This window comes from Apus apus, chromosome 2 (assembly GCF_020740795.1).
Source record: "Apus apus isolate bApuApu2 chromosome 2, bApuApu2.pri.cur, whole genome shotgun sequence".
Classification (NCBI taxonomy): domain Eukaryota; kingdom Metazoa; phylum Chordata; class Aves; order Apodiformes; family Apodidae; genus Apus; species Apus apus.
The window spans coordinates 103,529,991-103,549,700 of record NC_067283.1 but is presented as its reverse complement, the minus strand read 5'-3'; the positions used below and the strand labels follow the sequence as shown (position 1 = coordinate 103,549,700).

The following is a 19,710-nucleotide window of genomic DNA, read 5'->3' as shown; positions in this document are numbered from 1 at the left end:
TTTTAATATGTTCTAACACCAAAGTAAGCCTTTTGGCTCTTCCTGGATTTTGACTGAATGATATTTTGTCTCTGTCAGAGTTTCAGGCTTAATTACTTTCTAATCCATTTTATCATCCTCCTGATATCATTAGAAAGATTATGACTGTGGTAGTTTCTCTCTATGGTTGTTCTGCAGATAGGTCTTCTCTTTGCCAATTCCATTACTGCAGATACCTAGTGCCAGTTCTCTTCAAATTATAGCTTCACGACTGGCCTTTCTAGTGATTGCTTTATTTATTTTTTTTTATTGTCATCAAGTTCTTAAAACTCTTCTAACTGTGAAATTGAGAGATATCATTATCTGATCTACTTGTCACTTGGTGAAGGTGTGTCTGCATACCCTTGAAATGCAGGCTTGATATAGAACTTTATGTAGCATTTAACTGCCCTAAAAATAACGTTTAGAGCCCCCTAGGATATTGCAGAATCTTTGGACCTGATGCACCCAACCACCATTCAATAATCTTTAAAGAAACCCCAAAAAATTATTGAAGGAGAGGGTAGAAAAATCAGACTGATAAAAAACACTGCATTGTGCATATTTTCAATTTTTCTGCTCTTCAGGATAGACTCTTAGCTATTAGTTATGTCAGGGTAATCAGCATCTGTTGATCCACTCAAGGCCCTAACAAGTTATTGCTTATCCAAAGAGATTACTATGTAATTACTCTTCATTAGAAAAACTAAAGATGTTGATCAAGTAGTGTATTTTTTTCCCCTTGTAAAATATTTTTTTACTAAATATTAAAAAACCTACGAACCAAAACACACAGACTTTCATTTTAAGATATGAACAAACTCAGATTATCTGTGTTGGAGGCAAGTTCTGAAGTCCTCAAGCAGACAGACAGTACTACCACCGATGTACATGGGAATTGAAATAGATATTAAACAAGGACTTGTTCTGAAAAGACAAATGCAGATAATGTATTAGCAATAATTATAATTTCTGTGGTCAAAAATTTGTAAAACTGCAGGTTTCTTTAAGGGTTAATTTGTCCTCATAAAGGATATAGACCCAAAAGAGGATTTGGAGTTTACATCAAACATCCTCTGCATTTCAGGACTGTTTAGACTACAGGAGGAAGAGGTGAGGTCACACTCCCAAACTCAGACCTAAAATTGTTCAAACACACAAAAATGTATTCATAGCAGGGAGAGGGAAAAAAAAACACAACAAAAACAAAAAAATGAACAAAACAAAACCCAAAAACCAAAGAAACAAAAAGGAAAAAAAGTTAAGAAGTCTATCTTTCAAGCTGTAGGAGATTTTTTTGATTGATGAGAATTTCTTGATCAGATTTTTCTCCCTCTCAGATTTCTTTCTCAGATTGTTTTCCTATTTACTGTTTGGACTGCAAAGAACCCTCTCCCTGCTAATGAAAACAAATGAAGCAACTTTAGACCATAAGATAAGTATCCTCAGTCACCACCTGGCTTACAACTGAATTTTAATTTCTCCTTTTCAATTGCCTCGTGATTGTTTATGATGAACACCCAGTTCCAGTGATGCAGACAAAAAGACAGGAGGGACACCACAAACTGCCTACAGACACCCTTCTCACCACCTAATCTGTCAGGCCAGGATGGATAGATGCATTTTCATTTGAAAAAATTTCATTTTACTCTTGTTTGGAAGATTCCTGTTTGGGTCTTCTGCAACCAGAGGAAGCACCTATCAACATGCGTTCACTGCGTGAGGATTTAATGAGAACACTCAATGTGAAGTTCAAACCCCCTCTGGCTGGCAGCACACACACTGGGCATGTTTTAGACAAACCTGATGCCCACTTGGCAGGACAAATTTCTGACAGTATAAGAGCCCTGTTATCTCTCCTTGGCAACATGCACAATAGGAGCCTTGCTTGACAATAAAATGTTGGCCTTAATATAATACTCTTTTCATAGTTTACAAGGCTGAGCTTAATTAAAAGGAGAATTGTGGATGCCTTCCTTTCATTTGGTAGTAAACACAGGCTCCTTCACCCCATACAAAGCTAAGGGTGGTAAACTGGGCAAAGTTAATCAGTAGATACTATGCTATTCAGTATGAGAAGAGTGTGCTGTGGAATATACTGCTGGAAGGAAACAGCATTGCTATTCAGTAAATCCAGTTGTAATTGTTAAGTGAGCCTCACTGGGCTGCTCCTGCAGTGAGCTGGAAGGGAGGAAGGTACTGCTGTCATGCTGCAAAATCTCCCTGCATTTTAAATTTTGAATCTCTCTGATTGTTGCTTCAATCAGACAACATCTAGTTGGATGAAGCTGATCTTTACATTCCCTTTCCAAGCAGCAATTAACAGGCATCAGCTATACCAGAAACACAAAAAGAATGGAGTAAACCTATGTCAGCATCACCAAAAGTAAACTGAGGCAATTCATGGACCTCACGTCCATGGACTCACTCATAGTAATAACCATGCTATCTTTTCAAACTATGCTCAAAATTGGCAGCCCGAGGAGAGGATCTGCAAAACAAAACATGTTACAATAGCTGTGGACACTCCCAAATTGCAACCTCAAATGCTCACAGTCAGTGAGCCCTTATTTTGAACTGCACCTTGGTGCATGAAATTGCTACAACCTTTTTCTTGTCTTGGCATTTACATTACAAACATCTGCATGCTCAGGCATATTTTTGTATGGAATGTAAGATGAGAAAAGGACTCAACCAACACTGTGTACTTACTTTTGTATTTTCATAAGGTTCATATAGAAAAGGAAATTATAAGAAGATATGGAGCTTTCATCAGGAACTGATCGTATGAATTTGTCCTGTATAAGTAATAAACAGACTGAAGTAGCTGGATTGCTTCTGGTGGACTAAATTAAATACATGAGTGATTTCAATCTCAGTAGAAAGAGCTCCAACTTGATTCATTTGTGACACACCAGGGCTGATGTCCAACCTCAACAGTTGGTGCTGACAGGCAAATTTACTTAGCAATATGGACAAATAATCTGTTGGAGCACTGGGTCTTGACTTTTTATTATTTCATGTAATCTCAGAAATATATAAAGTTCTACCTTTAAATAGGTTTGCTTGTCATTTGTTGCTCTGACAGCTACTATTAGGAAAATTTTCCAAAGCCTTGGAAACTCCTACTCCTAGCTTCCAGGTTAAATCCATACAAAGCCTATATACGACTATTTTTTAAATTGAGTTGATATTTTGCTTTAGTTAGGTCTTGTCCTTTCTTGGTGCTTACTTGTCTATAGTATTTGTAGTGTTCTCAAGTTGTACCTCAGTTTATCAGGTGTAAGAAAAAAGCTTTGTGTTAAATCTTTCCTCATCTAACAGTCACAGTGGAGAAATGTAGTACAATCACCAGCCTGGGGCTATAGCACATCACTTGCAAAGAATAAGAAAACTTGCATTACTTTTCGCTACCATTGTCCTGTGACGGGAGATTGCCCTGGGGATTAACAGAGAACCAGTAGAGCATATTTGACCCTCTCGACAAACATCTATACTGCCAAAAATCTTTCCCAATCACTTTAGGAACACAGCATCTGTTACAAGGTCTATCAAGAAGTGTAAGGATAAGCTTTATATGAACCCCCCAGGTTTTTTTCAACAGCAATAATGCTGCTTTTCAAAGTACTTGGCAGTAAAGCTGCAAGCAGGATCTTGCAGAAGTTCACTCCCCTCTAACCTTTTCCAGCAGATTTTCTCTTCAGGAGGGAGTGGCTGGACCATATAAATGCCACAAACAAGAGATGTTAAATCATGAAGCAACACTACAATAAAATGAAGTAACAGGTAGCTGCAGATGCTCCTGTTACCAGCACTGGAACCAGTGGGCTATACTGGGCATTGCTAATTCACATTTTGCATGTAAAATTAAGTGGAATAATCCTACTCAAGTTAAAAGAAAAATAAAATTTGCAGTGGTTGAAGACCTGTGTGACTGAAATTGGAATCAGATCTTCAATTTCCACCAGGTCATTCCTGTACTTCTCTGGTTTTCATGTCTCAGGAGTCTTACAATGCCTTTTAAGGGGAGCCCTTTTCTGACTTCTGTGTTGGCTAAGTAAACAAACAAACAAAAAATGGCATCTTCCAGAATTTTAGCTATTTCATAACTACCGGATTTTGCATGGGATTTTGCTGAGCTGGAAGCTGTTCCTCCTACTCAAAGAACTGCTTGCTCAGCAGCAGCTGCTTTCCTTTTAAGAGATTTTGGCAGTTTCTTGGGCAGGTACTTGCAAATTTTCTGTGGTGGCAGTCATTACTGTACTGCACATTTGTGTCATCCACAGGTTGCAGAGGCATTCCTCCCTGAGCAGCATGGAGTTAACTTGCTTTCTTGCTCCGTGCCTTGGGAATAAAAGCTGGGATGGCAGCCCATAGTAGGAGGGCCTGGTTGAACTCGCCAGTGAAGAGGAGGGATAACATTTTCCTGTGAGGAAGATGTTTGCCAAGAAATTGAGAGGCAAAAGCAACAGTTGGAGAAAGGAAGTAACTCATCAGATGCTCAGGACAGAGCTGTTTTGGGGGTTGGGCATGCATCAAGGTCTTAGATGGATCTTTCTCCATGTAGGTCACTCACCACAAAGAGAAAGCAGGAGGAGGAAGGCAGATGCCTTCATAAGCTTGGGAACATTGCCAGCACCTCTCAAGCATCCAGTTTCCTACCAATGCAGGCTAGATAAATACTAGCTTATACATAAATACACCACTTATAGAAAAGAAGAAACAGGTTGTAGGAAGCTTTTAAACATAGGACTAATCCAGCACAAGCCACAGAGGGGACAGGAACACGTGGGTAGGGGCAAAGAGGTGGGTGGCAGCAGCCCTAGGTACCATTGCCCCAGGCTGCTGGGGGACCACAGGCTGGGACAAAGTGCAGTTAGATACACAGCCCCAGATCTCACAGCAAGGTAGTGCTGCAGGCAAGAGAATAACCCAGTCTTCCATACTCCTGGTCTTGTGCCTGTACATGGGAGGCTGTCTTCCTTCCTCTATTACATGAAGGCAGTGATGTTACACTGATAAAAACTAAGATGAGTGACAGGGCAGTCCTGCTTTAGCTGTGTAAGAAAAAAAAAAAAAAATGGAGACAGGCCTGAACAGACTTTCCAGTTATCACACTCAGAAACACCTTGAGCCAGATGACATCTTACTGGCTTATGGCCAGCTCTGAGGACCTAAATCTCTCACACTAAGGAGTTATTATTTTAGGATCAGTGCAGTTGCACTGTTATAAAATTAGAATAAACTAAAGGATGGTCTGGCTTCTCCATTTTCTAGAAACTGGAGGAAATTATTTCTGAGAACAGATTACTTGAAACTCTAAGGAAAGATTGCTGAAAATCAAAGCTGCTTGTCTTTGTGTTTCTCAAAATCAGTTGGGTAGAAAGAAATGAGGTATATCACTTCAAGACATATAATTATTCATGAATAAGATCACCAAAAGGGAAAAAAGGAAAACATTTAGGATGCAAAGACATGTTTTTCTTTGCTTTTAACCAGCCATTTGAAAATACTGCAACATGACCAATTCCTCAGAAATGTTTTCCTGACCACAATGTCTTGTTACAGACAAACACAAGGATTATGCCAGTTCCTGGAAGAACAAACGTCATTAGCTTTTTTTAATACTGGAGCACATGTCTGTTTTTATTGTTGTTTTTCTCTCTTCTTATCTCACTAATTATGGGGAGTGTTTTTTCCTTCTGTTGTTGGGGGTTTTTTTGTGTTTTTGTTTTGGTTTTGTTTCCTAGACTCTTGGGTTGAACCAGTGCAATAGATTATTTTTTCCTCTGGTTGTTCTTTTTTTGTTTAGCTATTTAAACTTTTTGCTTGTGCAAATACAACAGCCCTTCCTTAGCATTCTCTCTGCTGCTGTTTTAACCTGAACAGCTTCCACTGGGCCCTCTTTGTGCTACTGTTATAAACAATTTGTTATTAACAATTAGTGATTTGCTAGCTTCAGAAGTAAGCTTTTGAGATTTGGGCTTTTGCCTTTCTAAGTGAGGGTTCCTGTTTCACCACTGTGTATTTGAGAAGTTTCCCCAGACAAGAAGATGGGACCCTGGCTTGCTTTCCCAGGCACTGTTTTGTATTTCAGTGGTACTGAGTCAAGGCAGTAATTAGGCATGCACTTACATGCCTTTGAAATTGGTTGGAGGTATTGCTGTCTCAAAAATGGACAGGCTTAAGCAAGTGCTCTCCCAGGCTGGAACTTCATTAATTGTACTTAAGTGCATGCCTGCATTGAGAGGCTTTAGAAGGTTAGGGTGCTGCAGCTAAAGCTGCAGAGTCAATACATGGCCAGTAAAGTGCATGAATCTATTCTATGGATGCTCTCATTATCATTAAACTGTTGTAGCTTAATCTGAGCACACCTATGGGCACACTCACAAGCTGTGCTTGTGACGCTGAACAGCTTTGAACATAGCTTGCCACCTATCCATCTCTTCCTGTAATCCACAACCTAATGTAGATTAGGTTAGAATCTTATGTAATTCAAGTGTTACTTGCTCAAATTAATTCAGCTGGTGTAATGTTTCATGTGCACAATAAGCAAAAATTCCCATACTTCAAGAATTACAAAATCTGGACCAAAGCAAAGGGACAGATGACTAATGGGATATATGAAAGTCTTGGAAATGTTTAAAGTTGTGGAAAAGAGAAGAGAAGAATTAAAGGAAAGCTAATCCTGAACCATAACACTGTCTGTGAATCTCAGTCCCTCAACAGTGAAGTCTGAATCAAAGTTAGAGGAGCAATATTTAACTCACACTTAAAATTGAAGGAAAAGATGGGATGGGATGATGTAAAATCTTAAAATTTCATATCTCTGATGATTTGTAGAGTTAATTACTGGCTGAAAGGTTGAGCTGCTTTAAATTAGTTGTGCTGTAAGTGCAAACAGGAATTGTTCTCTGTTAGTGAATGTACCCTATTTGCTTTTTGAAGGACTTCATGGTATAATGCACTCTTGTGGAAAGGCAGCAAACAGACACAATCTTAGCCATGTTCTGCACGGATTGTATGAAAATCTAGTGTGTTTTGTTTCTTTTTGCTAAATTATCCTTAAAAAATGAAAGCTTAATTAAATCACAAGCGGCTCTCTGATGAGCCTCTCCTTCGACCTTTCTCTTTTGGTATTCTCTATTAATAGTAGGCTGTGATACTCCACTAGAAATGCTTTGTTTTTCCTCCTTGGGGACAGCTGCTCTGTTCCAAGCATTTCCTTGGCCTGGGATTTGGGAGCTCTGGAAGAGTGCAAACACACCTTCCAGCCTATGAGTGGGAGAGTCAGACCCAACGTGAAACTAATCAGTGACATACTGAAGGCTACAACAGTTTATCACCAGGAAGCTCCTAATGACATGGCAGTAACCTCACAATGACTAATCAAGATTTTCTTAGTTTCCCTTTAGCAATTTCACCTGATAGATTGGTGAAAAAAATGAAAATAAAAATGTGAATAGAACAGAGGCTATGACTGAAAATACTTGACAGATGATGCTCTTCTGCTTTTCTGGCATCACAGCATGTGACTCTTCTCCATAAATCCTAGGAGTTTGGCTGCTGAGAGCAGCAAAAAGAGATTATGAATGCCCCTCGTTGATTTTGGCTGACTGGTCCTAAAATTAGTTGCCAAGTAGTATTTAACACAACTCCTTTTTGTGTAGGGTGCAGCCCCACTACTAACCCGAGGATGACCATTTTAATAAAAAATGGGTATGTATTGCTAGGATTGGGCGAAAACGGAGCTACTCTTTTAGATGTTTTCTGCACATAGGAAGTCAAAGTTTAAACGAACAAACAAAAAAGTAGATGGATGCAGGTTGTTCACCACGGAAGCAGTCCAACTCCTGTCCCTCGACCAGCACATGGTGCGTAGGGCTAAGCATATGTGCAGTTCCGGGCAGGATGCAGTCTCCCGCCCATTATTTTTCTCAAAACAGCAAATATTGACACAGTCTCCTCTCCCCTCTCGGCTGTCTAGCTCACGTACCGAGCACATTCACTCCCCCACTCCAGAAACGACTGCTGGCCGCCCCAGCTCTCTAGGACACGGGGCCCGCGACCTCCGGGAGCCGGGGGGCGGGCGGGCCGAGGCGGGGCCGGGCGCATGTGACCGGCGGCGGGGGCGGCCCCGCTCCCGCTCCCGCTCCCGGGGCTGGCGGCGGCGGAGCCGTGCGCCGCGGCGGGGCAGTGCGGAGCGGCGGGGGATGCGGAGCTGCCGGCTCCCGGGCAGATGATGGCGATACGCGAGCTGAAAGTGTGTCTGCTTGGAGTGAGTAGAGGGGATCGGGGGGGGGGGGTGGGCGGGGGGTGCCACTTCCCTCCTTTCTTTCCCACCCCGCAGGTGGGGGCTGAGGGAGTTGGGGTGCTTGCTAAAAAGGAGAAGACTTCCAGCCTCCCTCCTCCTCCTCCTCCCTGGCGGAGGGTGCCGCGTCTCCCCGTCCCGGGCGGGGGGGGCTCTGCCGCCGTGAATTCCTCCACGCCGAGACTTGGCAGCCGCGGACTGGCCCCCGGGGGGGAGAGTTTAGTGTTTTGTTTTGGTATTTTTTTTTTTGTTGGTTTGGTTTGGTTTTCGAACTTTTTAAAAAAGTTAGAAGGGTGTAGCGTGTTGGGGGGGGGGGGGCGTGAGAGTGAGGGGGCTCCTTCGGGGGACGCCTCCTCCCAAGCGGGGGACGTCGCGGCCGGAAAGCCGGCTCTCCGCGGCCGCGGGAGGCGAGGGTGACCCCGCCGCGGGTCTCCCTGCCGTGCTGGAGCCCCGAAAGGGATCCGGGAGGGTTGTACTGCCCGCCATCCCCGCGGGAGGCTTTAAGGTCTTGTCCCGACGACAGTGCTGGTCGGAGGAGGAGCAGGAGGAGGGCAGGAGCGCTCTGCGCACCCTGAGACATTATTTGGGATGGCTCCTTCCCCCGGGCGCCTCGGCCCCATGTGCTGCGTCCCTGCTTTGTTTAAGTACATGCCTGGGTTGGTTCAGAGCCTCTTTCCCTCGGCTCCTTACAGGAATGTCCTTTCTGCCAGTGCTTTTTCTGCTTTTGCTGTTTGGCGGACCCGTGTGTGCGTTTCACATCTGGAGCAACAATGTGCTTAGCTTTGCACTTTGGCTCCGCCTGCCCCCTCTCTGCCCTGCACCCAGGGAACTTGGCAGCCAAAGCCGCTCACCGCGTTCTTACAAACGCCGCTGGGAGAAAAGAGCCATCTCTTCTGACAGTTATCAGCAGAGCATCACTGCTTGTGGTGTTTTGCACAAAAATCAGACATCTCAAATGACCGGGTGTGAGTTACGCTGCTTTTAGGTCCGTATCTCCATAAAAGTTCAGAAAAACTGCATGAATGAAGGCTTCTAAAAAGTGAATTATCTTTCATGCAGCACAAATGACTTGAACATTTAATAAACAAAGCCAGACAGACACTTCAGTTTTCTCTGATTTGTGTTGACACCCCAGCAGGAGAGGGTACCTTGCCCTGGAGTAGAGGCCAGGGCCTGTTGCCAGGACACTGGAGAGTTCAACCCAAAGTGTTTGGCAGTGACCATTCCTCCTTTCTTTGTTAGACCTGCCATCAACTTTTAAGGTTGTATAGAGACAAAATAAATGTGGTTTATACAAATGTGAGGAGTCTGTGGTAAGAGTATTTGGATGTGTTTTTATTTTTTCTTCCCCAGCAGAAAATCTTGTAATTTTATAGAGATGAAGTGTCTTGTGGAATGACATTCCTCTTGCCCATTTTTTATTGCTGTTTTGTAACATTAAAATGGCCTGGAGGTTTTGCAAGGCAATTGTTTACTTCTTTTAAGACAGGAAAAGAAACATATAAAGAAAACAGCTCTGTGTTACTAGGGGTATGCAATTACTCTGTAATTCATTAAAATGATAGGGTTAGGAAGATGTCATTGTCTGTAGTTGTAGACACTTGGTAGTTAGTAAGATGTTCCTTCCTTAGTTTTAATAGGGTATAACACTATAATTCTGATCACAGACATACCATTTACCATGGAGGTTGACACTCTTTTCCCAAAAGAGAGAAATCCTTCATATGATGAACCCCCAAGGGAAGTTCAGACAGATTGCCAGAACAGGGAAACTCCATGCCTGTCCATGTGAACAAGTGCAGTAATTAATATTGTGATCTGCTTCAAAGCTAGATGACCCCTCAAAAGAAACTTTTCAGCTCTCCCAAAAAGAATCTTGACTGTTGAATTTTCAGTAGGTCCTGGACCTGGTAGGTTATTCTGTATTGTATCTAGTAGATCCCCAGGTAATGAGTCCAAGTTCCAAGATGAGTTCCTATCCTTGTTAGAAATAGGCATTAAATTGGTTTGTAAACCTGGATCCCACTCCACTTCTGAGCAAAACCCTATGCTGCACCTCTAAATCAGACAGGAGGATCACTGACAGTCTATCCTCAGCTGTGCAAAGGACCTGGGTTTGGGCTGTTTCTGCCAGCTCAGGATTCCCCAAAGAGTAAAAACTGCAGCTGGCGCAATGTTGGCAAAGCCAGTTTCTCTGCACGGCCTGAAGCCCTGTTTGGCTATAGAGGGTCTAGATAGGAGTGTGAGGAGAGAGGGCAAGAGAGAAACCAGAACTGTACTCCATGCTGCCAGCCCGATCAGCTACAGCAGTTCTCCAGGGCCAGTGTTTGGCCTGGAGCTGTTGCAGTTGAGTTGGGGAGTAAGTTATCAGTTCCTCGATATAACCCAGCATTGCCAGGAGGGAACCTGGCCTGTAATTCTTAGCATAAATCTAGAAAAACTGGGATTTGGGTATCTGTTTCACTTCCTCCTCCTCCAGAGTATCTTGGAGGTTTTAAAACTCTGTACGGTTGTGATGGCAGCAGTTGGGAGCAGCCTGGAGTAGTGTGGATGCTTATGGAATCTGTAGATTTTGAAGGATGCCAGCAAGAGAAGGACAGAGAGGAGATCTAGGGCAGCTTAAGGCAAGGTGTGAGTCAGTTTTGAAGGCAGGCTTTGTTGGTGGTGTAACTTTGTTATTCATGAATTTGAGAAGACAGTGCTTTTTGAGCAGAGATGGTGGTTCCAGCTTGCTGGTGGGCTGGCAGGAGCAGGATGCCTGCCTAGTTAGTTGTTCAGTGCCTTACAGCCTTAGGTGTAATAGCTACAGAGGTACAATTTTAATAGCTCTCTTGAGTATGTTGCCATGCAAGTGGCTGCAAGCCTGCTTCTGAACAATTTCCCTCAGTAGATTGTTGCTGCTGGGCCCTGAGGTATCTGCATATGGAAGGTATTCATCTTTGTAAGTACAAACATGTAAGCATCTGCTCCAATTCCTGTCTTGTCACCCCAAACTCTTCCTGGTGTCTCAGCCCAGTCTGTTTGTTTGCAGCGGTTGTCCTTGTGTTAGAGGCCACCTGCTTCTGGGGCTGAGCAAGTTCTAGCTGCAGCTCAGTTTATGTGGTGAAAAGAAGTGCAGCTCCCATTTGACTTGCATGATGTTTTTGTCCTGAGTGGGCACCTTCTTGAGGGGGTGAAGGAAGGGCATAGGGGGGCTGGTGTGTTCCTGAGCTGTGCTTCAGCTCTGAAATGTGGCTGGGCAGACACACAGCTGTCAGGTTTCCTAATCCGGCTGTGGCTGCTGAGTGCCATGTGCCTTGGCTCCCAGGGTTTTCTTTATGCAGGCTGGAGGAGCGATTTACAACTCTCTGCCAAGTCCTGACATAATTGTGTGTGGCAACCACAGAAGAGATTGCCAGGTTTAAGACTAAGGCAAAGTTTCTTGTCTTTGTCACTTCCTGAGGAAACTTTGACAGTCCTTCAGAGAGGTTTTGGGAGGAGGCTTGCTAACACCATCTAAAGTGACTTCCATTACTCCTTTTACTTCTTTTTTTTAAAAAAAAAAAAGAAAGAAAAAAAGATTTACATTTTTATGTTGTGACTGTTTATCCTAGGACCAAAGGAGCTAGGACTGGAAAAGGCATAGTTGTCATGCCTCTTACAACTTTCCTGACGTATGTTTGTCTCACCTGTTCCTAAAAAAACCTCACAATGAACGTTTATCTTCTCCCCAGGGTTATGTCCCAGAGCTTTTCTTACTGTAGAAAGTTTTCCCAAACATAGTGCCTGCATCTTCCATGCCTGAGACATCATTTATTCACACCCCCGTTTGTGTTTCCATTTTCTTGCTTGTAAGAAGTCACTTGCTGGCATGTGTTCTGCTAGCCTGTAGTTTGAAAATACTGTCTGAAGTTGGTAAGCTTACATTTGTAAAAGAAGGGACATTTCCTCTGAAGAGGAGAAGGAGGTTTCCTGAGGAGTTTCTCCACAACTGAATCCCAATTGCTAGGTATGGAGAACAGTTTTATTACCTTTTTTGATGTCATGCACCTCAGTGTGCAGCGTCTGCATGTGCAAGCTGTGGGATTGAGCTCAGAATTGTTTGATATTCAAAGTAATCTGGAAAGTGATAATAGTTTTCTTAAGAAGATCTCTCTGGTTTTCTTACCTTCATGTCCAGATAATGTAAAGCTCTGGATTCTGTTGGGTAGAAAACAAATTGTAGCAGAGCACATGCATACATGCCTCAGACCTTTCAGTGCAAAGCTTATGTACCCACTCTTTTCTAAGTAGCTATTACACTGAGCATGTATGACTGAGAATATTTTCATTTGTGCTGGTGTTTATAAAAGACAACAATTGTATTTCTCCTTTGACTCTTAAAACATTTGTCCCAACCCAAAAAGGCACACTGCTTTTCAAAAGAAAAATGCATCCCTGGATGAGCTGTACCAGTTAAAGACCTTTCTTCTCACTAGATATGTGCAAGGGTGTCTACATGTTAAAATGAGCATTCCACTGAAGACAGTAAGAACTGCAGTGCTGTAGCCTGAGAGAGAACAGAATGGACCAAAGTAGTGCAGACACAAAGAAAATGGTACTGATTAAGTAAATGTATGCCTTCTAAATTTTTGTCCACAAAATATCTGAGAGAAGAACAGAGACTGACAAGTGGTGGTGTTGTTTTGTTTGGGTTTTTTTGTTTGTTCCCCCCCCATGTTAATAGTTCATCATCATCTAGTTATTCATTCATGTTTTATTATATAAACAAGTATCTCTACCATGGGTGAAACTTTTGAGTCATGAGTTTGCATGGCTTTCTGTCTTGTGGAGTCACTGCTGAGAAGTGTCTGTCATTGCAGCCTTTCCATCAAAGGAGCCCTCATCTGTGTCTCTCTCCTAGCTACACATCAAATCACGTGTAAAACCAGACAATGATTTTATGTCCAGGGGGAACTGAAAGGCAGACAGCCAGACACACAGTTAGCATGACTACATATGCCTCATTTCCTTGGGAAATGGTTTTCTTGGTATTTTTCCTTGGTGAGGAATATTCTGAAGTTTGCACTTAATGTGTGCACATAGCACTTCCATACTCCGTTGCCCTGCTTTGCCATTTAAAAGAACAGTCTACCAGGATACTGAAGGAGACTGGGGCTGGTGATTTGTGTTGGGTTTTTTTTAAGAAATACTGTATAGAAATCCAGTCACATACCGAGTGAGAAATGCCGTTTCTATTAATAAACAAATACATTCAGAAGCCTAAACTAGCCTTTCCCTACTAATTTATAAAATATTGAAATAGCTACAATCATATTTTGGCAATGTGAACATTAAATATGCAGGTAAACAGTTTATCAGAATTTAATAAGGATTCAGTATTTCATATTGACTATGGCCTTACTGTTTTCCTCACATATCTACAAAACTTTTTTATTTACTCATATCTTCCAAACATTTTGGGTGGGATTGCTGGAGAAGTGAATAGGCTGGGTTATGACCAGAACAGCCTTCTAGGAAAAGATGAGGGCAGAGGTCACATTCTGCTTTCATTTCCAGCACCACAGCAAAACTGGATTTCTGAAGAAGCAGAAAGCAGGACATACAGGAGGTTTTACTTTCAGTAGCTGCAAAGCCTCTGAAGTGGAAGCTCGTTACTACTAATCAACTGGGCAGCAAAAGAATAACCCATGGCTGCTGCATCTTGCTGCAAGTCATCATCTCTGATCTGCTGATAACCACCTCTGAGGTCCCAGCCACTGCTTATAACTTGTCTGTTGAATGAGACCGTGCTGTGGCTATCATCCAGGAGTCATATGCAGGCTGTAGTTGTACTGACTCTCAAACAGTATTTATTTCTTTTGTGTATAGTGTTACCAGCCGGGTTTTTTTTTTAAGATTTCCCCATGCCCTTACCTCAGTCCCTCTTTTTCATTTCTGAGTATTGGTTAAAAAATTTGGAAACTTCTTGTTTTACAGTAATTCTGAGGTAAAAAAACATATTCTTTTTCTACCAAAATAAGGAAGTTGAGTTGGAATAAGTTCCATTTTTCTGGTAACATGGTTGAATGCAGTTTTAGCCCTACTTAGTGAAGTAGTGCTGAACAGGCTATGAAGCAACCAGAAACTCTGCAAGCAAGAATTGTGTGGGGAAAAGAAAAAACATCTCATTCTCATCCGATGGTTCCTTTTCACTGGCTTACTTCAAGCCATATTAAAAGGCCATTTTTTTTTTTAGATTTAACATATGTCTTCTGAGACTCTGGTTGATGGTACGACTTGTTTCTAAAGCAATAATTTGCCTTGTTGCTGGGATGTGTTGCTGTTAAGAGTGCAGCTTAAGGAAGTGGCAAAATAGGCATTAGATAAACTGGTCATGGGCAAAGACCTCTGAACCTGCAGGCCCTTTGTATGTGGTAGTGTTTATAAATTACAATGCTGGTGAAGTTTGCTAGTGTTGGGTTTTATTTGTGGGTGCTGCAGACTGCAAATCTATAGCCTGTCTAGACATAATTTTTCTAAAATTCCTCAAGCTAACTCCTTGTTGAAAGAAGCGTTTACAGGCAGACACAGCTCTGCTCCAGTTGCTCTCTAACACCTAGCTTTTCTTTTGCTTCCCTTCTGCTCATTCTTCCGAATGCTATTTGCCCAGTCTTCAGGGCTGTTAGACCCTTTAGAGGCCCTTGTTGGTCCTGTATTCCTAGCTGTGTCCTTGTTCAGATGACATCAGGGCAGGCACTGTTTTCTTCATTTCCTACACCCTGGTATTCAGGAGGAAGACAACAAGCTGTTGAAAGCAGGGCAACTTGTTTCTCCTCAGCTTCAGTGGCTCACCAACCTCCATTGATGGGGAGCTGTATTTTGGAGTTGTGGTTTGACCATTTTGCCATTGTCTCCACCTCCATCTGAAAGCTTGGGGCTTCCTCCACTCATGTTTTCCTCAAGCCAATTCTTGAGACAGCTGAATGCCCAGCACAGGGATAGATACCCAGAGGTATACTCCAAAAGAGTCAGGAAAGATGGTGGGAAACTGGGTGGGATCATCTGGACTACTGGATCCTGACATTGAAGGGAACAAACACGTTTGCCTTGGGTAAATTAGGTAATGTACCCATGAGGCATTTCAGTCTTTCTCAGGGTTGGTCTCATTCTTTTGCAGAGCTCATCTGTAAAGCCGGGAGAACCAGGGATCTCATTTTCAGGGCAATGATAATTTGTCGTCTCCAGAGCTGGCAGCGTATGTCAGTTTAATTAGCATGTATTCCCTCTTGTCCTCCGTGGTTTCCTTGCCCATGCCATGAATGCCGACCTGCTGCTGGGAATGCTGGCATGCAGGCTAATAGTCTTGTGGGCAAACCAGACCCCCAGGAGCTGGCACGGAAGGCTGTAGGATGGCAGACAGCCCCTGGGCATGGCCAAAGCTCCCAGCTGTGGATCACTCTGGTGTCCCTGGAGCTTTCTGGTGGCACAAGGAGACAGGTAGGGACAGCCCATCCTTGGGCAGCCTGGGCAGCTCTGCCTGCTGGGGGAGAAGGAAAAGCACTGTTTGCCGCTTTCTCTTGGAGTTTCTTGCTCTAATAGGCTTTCCCTTTGGTGTCCAGTCTGGTCTTTTCCTTCTAGTTTACATGGCATAGTATGTCTAAATGCTTAGCCTACTAACCTTTGCAGCAGATTAAAGATGGTCATTTAAGGGTTTTTTTTTTTTCCCTTACTCTCTCTTTGGATAATGTGCTGCATTGTAAAATATTAAATAATAATAATAATAATAATAATAATAATAATAATAATAATAATAATAATAATAATAATAATAATCCTACCCACATCCAGTGCTAATCATGTTGATGGGTGAGATCATCGCAGAGGAAGCCTTCACTGCTATGCTCCTTGTCAGGGTTTGTCATGCCCCCCACTAACTTGCATTTACAGCCTCTGTGCAGCTTGTGTGAATATAGTAGCTGCAGCCCCTTGCCAGATGGTGTGTGAGAGCTGCTGTGGGGCACGCACTTCCGAAGTAAATGAGAATAAGAGATGTTTTTATTCTCACTGAAATGTTTTTCCTCTCTGTGCCTACATTGTAGAGACTGGGTAATGGTGTAAGAGTCAAAGTGAATGGAAATTTCTTGAATTCAATCTCAAGTTAACTTGAAATATGCCAGGAAAGGCAGACATTTCAATTTTTGTCTGAAACATCTTATAGGCCCTTTCCCTGGATGCTTTCAGTTTTGGACATCACCACAAGAAGACAAATCCAAGCTTCAGAAAGCTGCCAGCAGAGGTGGATGGAAGGCTAGCTTGGAGCACAGCCTTGTGAAAGCAAATGCCAGTGGTTTGATTTATGGTCTCCAGCCTCGCAAGGCTGCTTGTGAAAGCTGAACAACAGGCAGTGGAACAACAGGCTTTTTATTTTTGCCTGGCTATTTTTAAACATAAATGCTACGTAGTGTGTGTTCTTTATATTTCTTGGAGGAAAGGGTAGAGCAGTTATGGTTTTGCACTTTTTGTTTTGGACAGGGTAAGTTTTTCTTTGGGCAACATGTGGAAGTACATTTGCATGAAATCCAGCTACTGAATACTTTGTGTCCCCAAGTTGCTGTTTCCTCCTTTGTCAGCAGAGTGACAGGATGCTGCAGACGTCATAGGGTGTCCTGGTTGGACCAGTCAGCCTCTGCTGGGCACAACTGCAGGAAACTATAAAAAGCTGTAAGAGCAATCTTATAAAGTTATAAGTATCAGCCTCTTGCAGGAATTCATCTACAGCTAGGGATTCTCTCATGCAGAGTCTCTCATTCCTCTACTTTAAAGCCAGGTTCCTAAAGTGGGTTTAACTTTGAAAAAAAATTTTTTTTTGGCCCATTTAGTTCTACAGCAAAAAAAAACCACAAACCAACAAAAACCCCCAAAAAACCACCAACAGAAAACCTTAATAGGTTCTATTAGAATCTAATAGTTCTGCAGCAAAGTTGTGCTCCAGAGTGGTGGGATATAGAAGTATAGAATCATAGAATGGTTTAGGTTGGAAGGGACCTTAAAGATCATCTAGTTCCAACCTCCCTTCATGGGCATGGACACTGCTTTCTAGACCAGGTTGCTCAAAGCCCCATTCAACCTAGCCTTGAATGCTTCCAGGGAGGGGTCTTCCACAACCTCCCTGGGCAACCTGTGCCAGTGTCTCACCACCCTCACAGTCAATAATAATTTCTTCCTAATATCTAACCTCTTCCAGCTTTAAATCACTCCCCCTCATCCTATCACTACATGCCCTTCTAAGAAGTGCTTCCCTAGCTTTTCTGCAGGCCTCTTCAGGTACTGGAAAGCTGCTATAAGGCCTTCCTGGAGCCTTCTTTTCTTCAAGATGGACATGCCTGAAGTAATTTACATGTCCTCCCATGCTCACTGGTGACCTGTGAGATACAACGGGCATTGGAGTAGCTTTAACCTTCTCTCTCTAATGCTTGCAATCAGTAGCTTGTACCTCATCTCCAGGATTGCTGTTGCATGTATTCTCCAGATGTGCCCATTTCTTGCTTGTGAGGCTGATGCAGGGGATTCAGCAGTGGAAGATGAATCCTTAGGTCTTTGGTCAACATCTGGTGTGTGCCAATGCAGAGAAGCTGTAGTAGGGATCACTGGGCTTTCCAGAGAGTACTGTGGAAAGCATCTTGGAGAGGACTACCTAGAATGTGGAGGGGAGTCACAACAAGGCTCAGCTTGACTTTTGGGACTTTAAATCCTTTTAAAATACTTGATTTAAGGAAGAAAAAGTACATTACCACTATGGTTAGTAGGTTAGGAGCTAGATGCATATGCCAACTGAAAAGTTTGAGGTGTTTGTCCATGCATCCTCACAATTTTAATTTTAAGCAGCTTCTGCTGTCTGTGGAAGCCACTACTATGTTTGCTTAAGACAGTCTTTGTTAATTAAAAAAATCCCAAACCTCTCATGAACTCACACACGCCCCTGCCAGTCTGTAAATGCTTCCACTTTGTAGCTAGATAAATCTGGCAGTTGGTTAATTCCTGGAGGGATTTAAGAAATGAGAAAGAACACATTCCCTCTGTGGGGTAGGAAGCCCATTTTAAAAATTCATTTATTTATTTATTTCCCTTAACATACTAATTATAAGCAGATCTATTTTAAGAGTCATAAAATCAACACTTGCAATATATCTTGTTAAAGCTGATATGAACAGGAAGCTTCGAACCACATTTAAGCCAGAAGTCCTCCATGGTGCATAATCCATTCTGACTTCAACCTTTGCAGTAGTATGCAGATAATCTTACTTTTAGGATATTCAGTCCCTGATTGTGCTACAGACAAGGTTTTTTTCTTACGTTATCCTAAAAGTCAGCTTGCTTCGCCCCCCTCCCTCAGTATATCTCTTGTGGAAAATGCAAAAAAAGTTGGACTTTGTTTTTGTCTTAGTTTGCTTGAATGTCAGTGAAGGAATGAACCATTGTCTCCCACATTTAATGCCTTAACTGCAATAGCAGTAGTTCATGTGAATAGTCTTCAGATTTAATTGTTCTGTCATTTGATATTCTCTGCCCTCCCCACCCCCCTGATATCTTTCTGTCCATTTTTCCATCAGAGTGTGCTCAAAGAGAATAAGGCATTAGACAGACACATTTTATGTGACAAAAATGGCGGTTGTATAAAATAAAATAAATGCTGATTCAAGATTATCTTTCTGAAGCCCTAATTTGTAGAGTTTAGTCCTTAAGCACATGCTTAATTCTAAGCATTGAGGTAATCCTTGGTTAGCAGTGCATAAGGGTACATAGTTCAGCAGGCTAAATTGAATTCCAAGCTTAAAACTCAGTGTGTAGTTTAATACTCAGCTGAATGAAGTCCTGTGTAGAGGACAAAGGTAAAAAAAAAAAAAAAAAGAAGTAAATTAGGTGTTTGAGATAACACAGTTCTCAAATGATTCCTGTCATCTAACATTCAAAGCCAATAAAGTAGCTCAGTTTTACCTCTGCTTGTTTTTTAGGATCTGGTAGATTCTTCAGAGATGCTGCTTTTTTTGAACAGGTAATTAAGTTGACTCCGAATTTCTGGTCAGCGTTGCCTTCTCCTTTAGGCTGGTGTGATGAAAGAGAAAGGGAGAGAGAGATGGAATGAACCTTTGGCACCTGTAGAACAAGTCCAAATTAAAAAACTTTGTCTGAAGGAGAGGGGTAGCTCTACAGCCTAAAATCTTTTTAGGAATAGTTTAAATGATGACGAGTAGAAAAAGGGATATAAACGTTGGTGTAGAGGAGATTTGGAGGAACACAGTGATAAAGAGAAGGAGGAAGTGAAGGAATGAAACTGTGAGACCATAGGAAAGCATTAGCGAAGCCTTGTGGGGGACTGATGGGAGGGAAAGAGGAACACAAGGGGGTGAAGTCAGAGAAGG

General features: G+C 42.5%; 1 protein-coding gene across 2 annotated transcripts in view; it reads left to right on the top strand.

The window, feature by feature from the left end:
- Nucleotides 1-8,183: 8,183 nt before the first annotated feature.
- Nucleotides 8,184-19,710, top strand: part of RAB31 (RAB31, member RAS oncogene family) — a 64,798-nt gene continuing 53,271 nt past the window's right edge. Inside the window, exon 1 of one of the 2 annotated variants that reach the window (XM_051610660.1) lies at nucleotides 8,184-8,296. In XM_051610660.1, the coding sequence (XP_051466620.1) occupies nucleotides 8,258-8,296 (39 nt within the window). In that variant the 5' untranslated portion in view covers nucleotides 8,184-8,257. The remainder of the gene's footprint in view (nucleotides 8,297-19,710) is intronic. The other variant, XM_051610661.1, reaches the window with a different exon arrangement.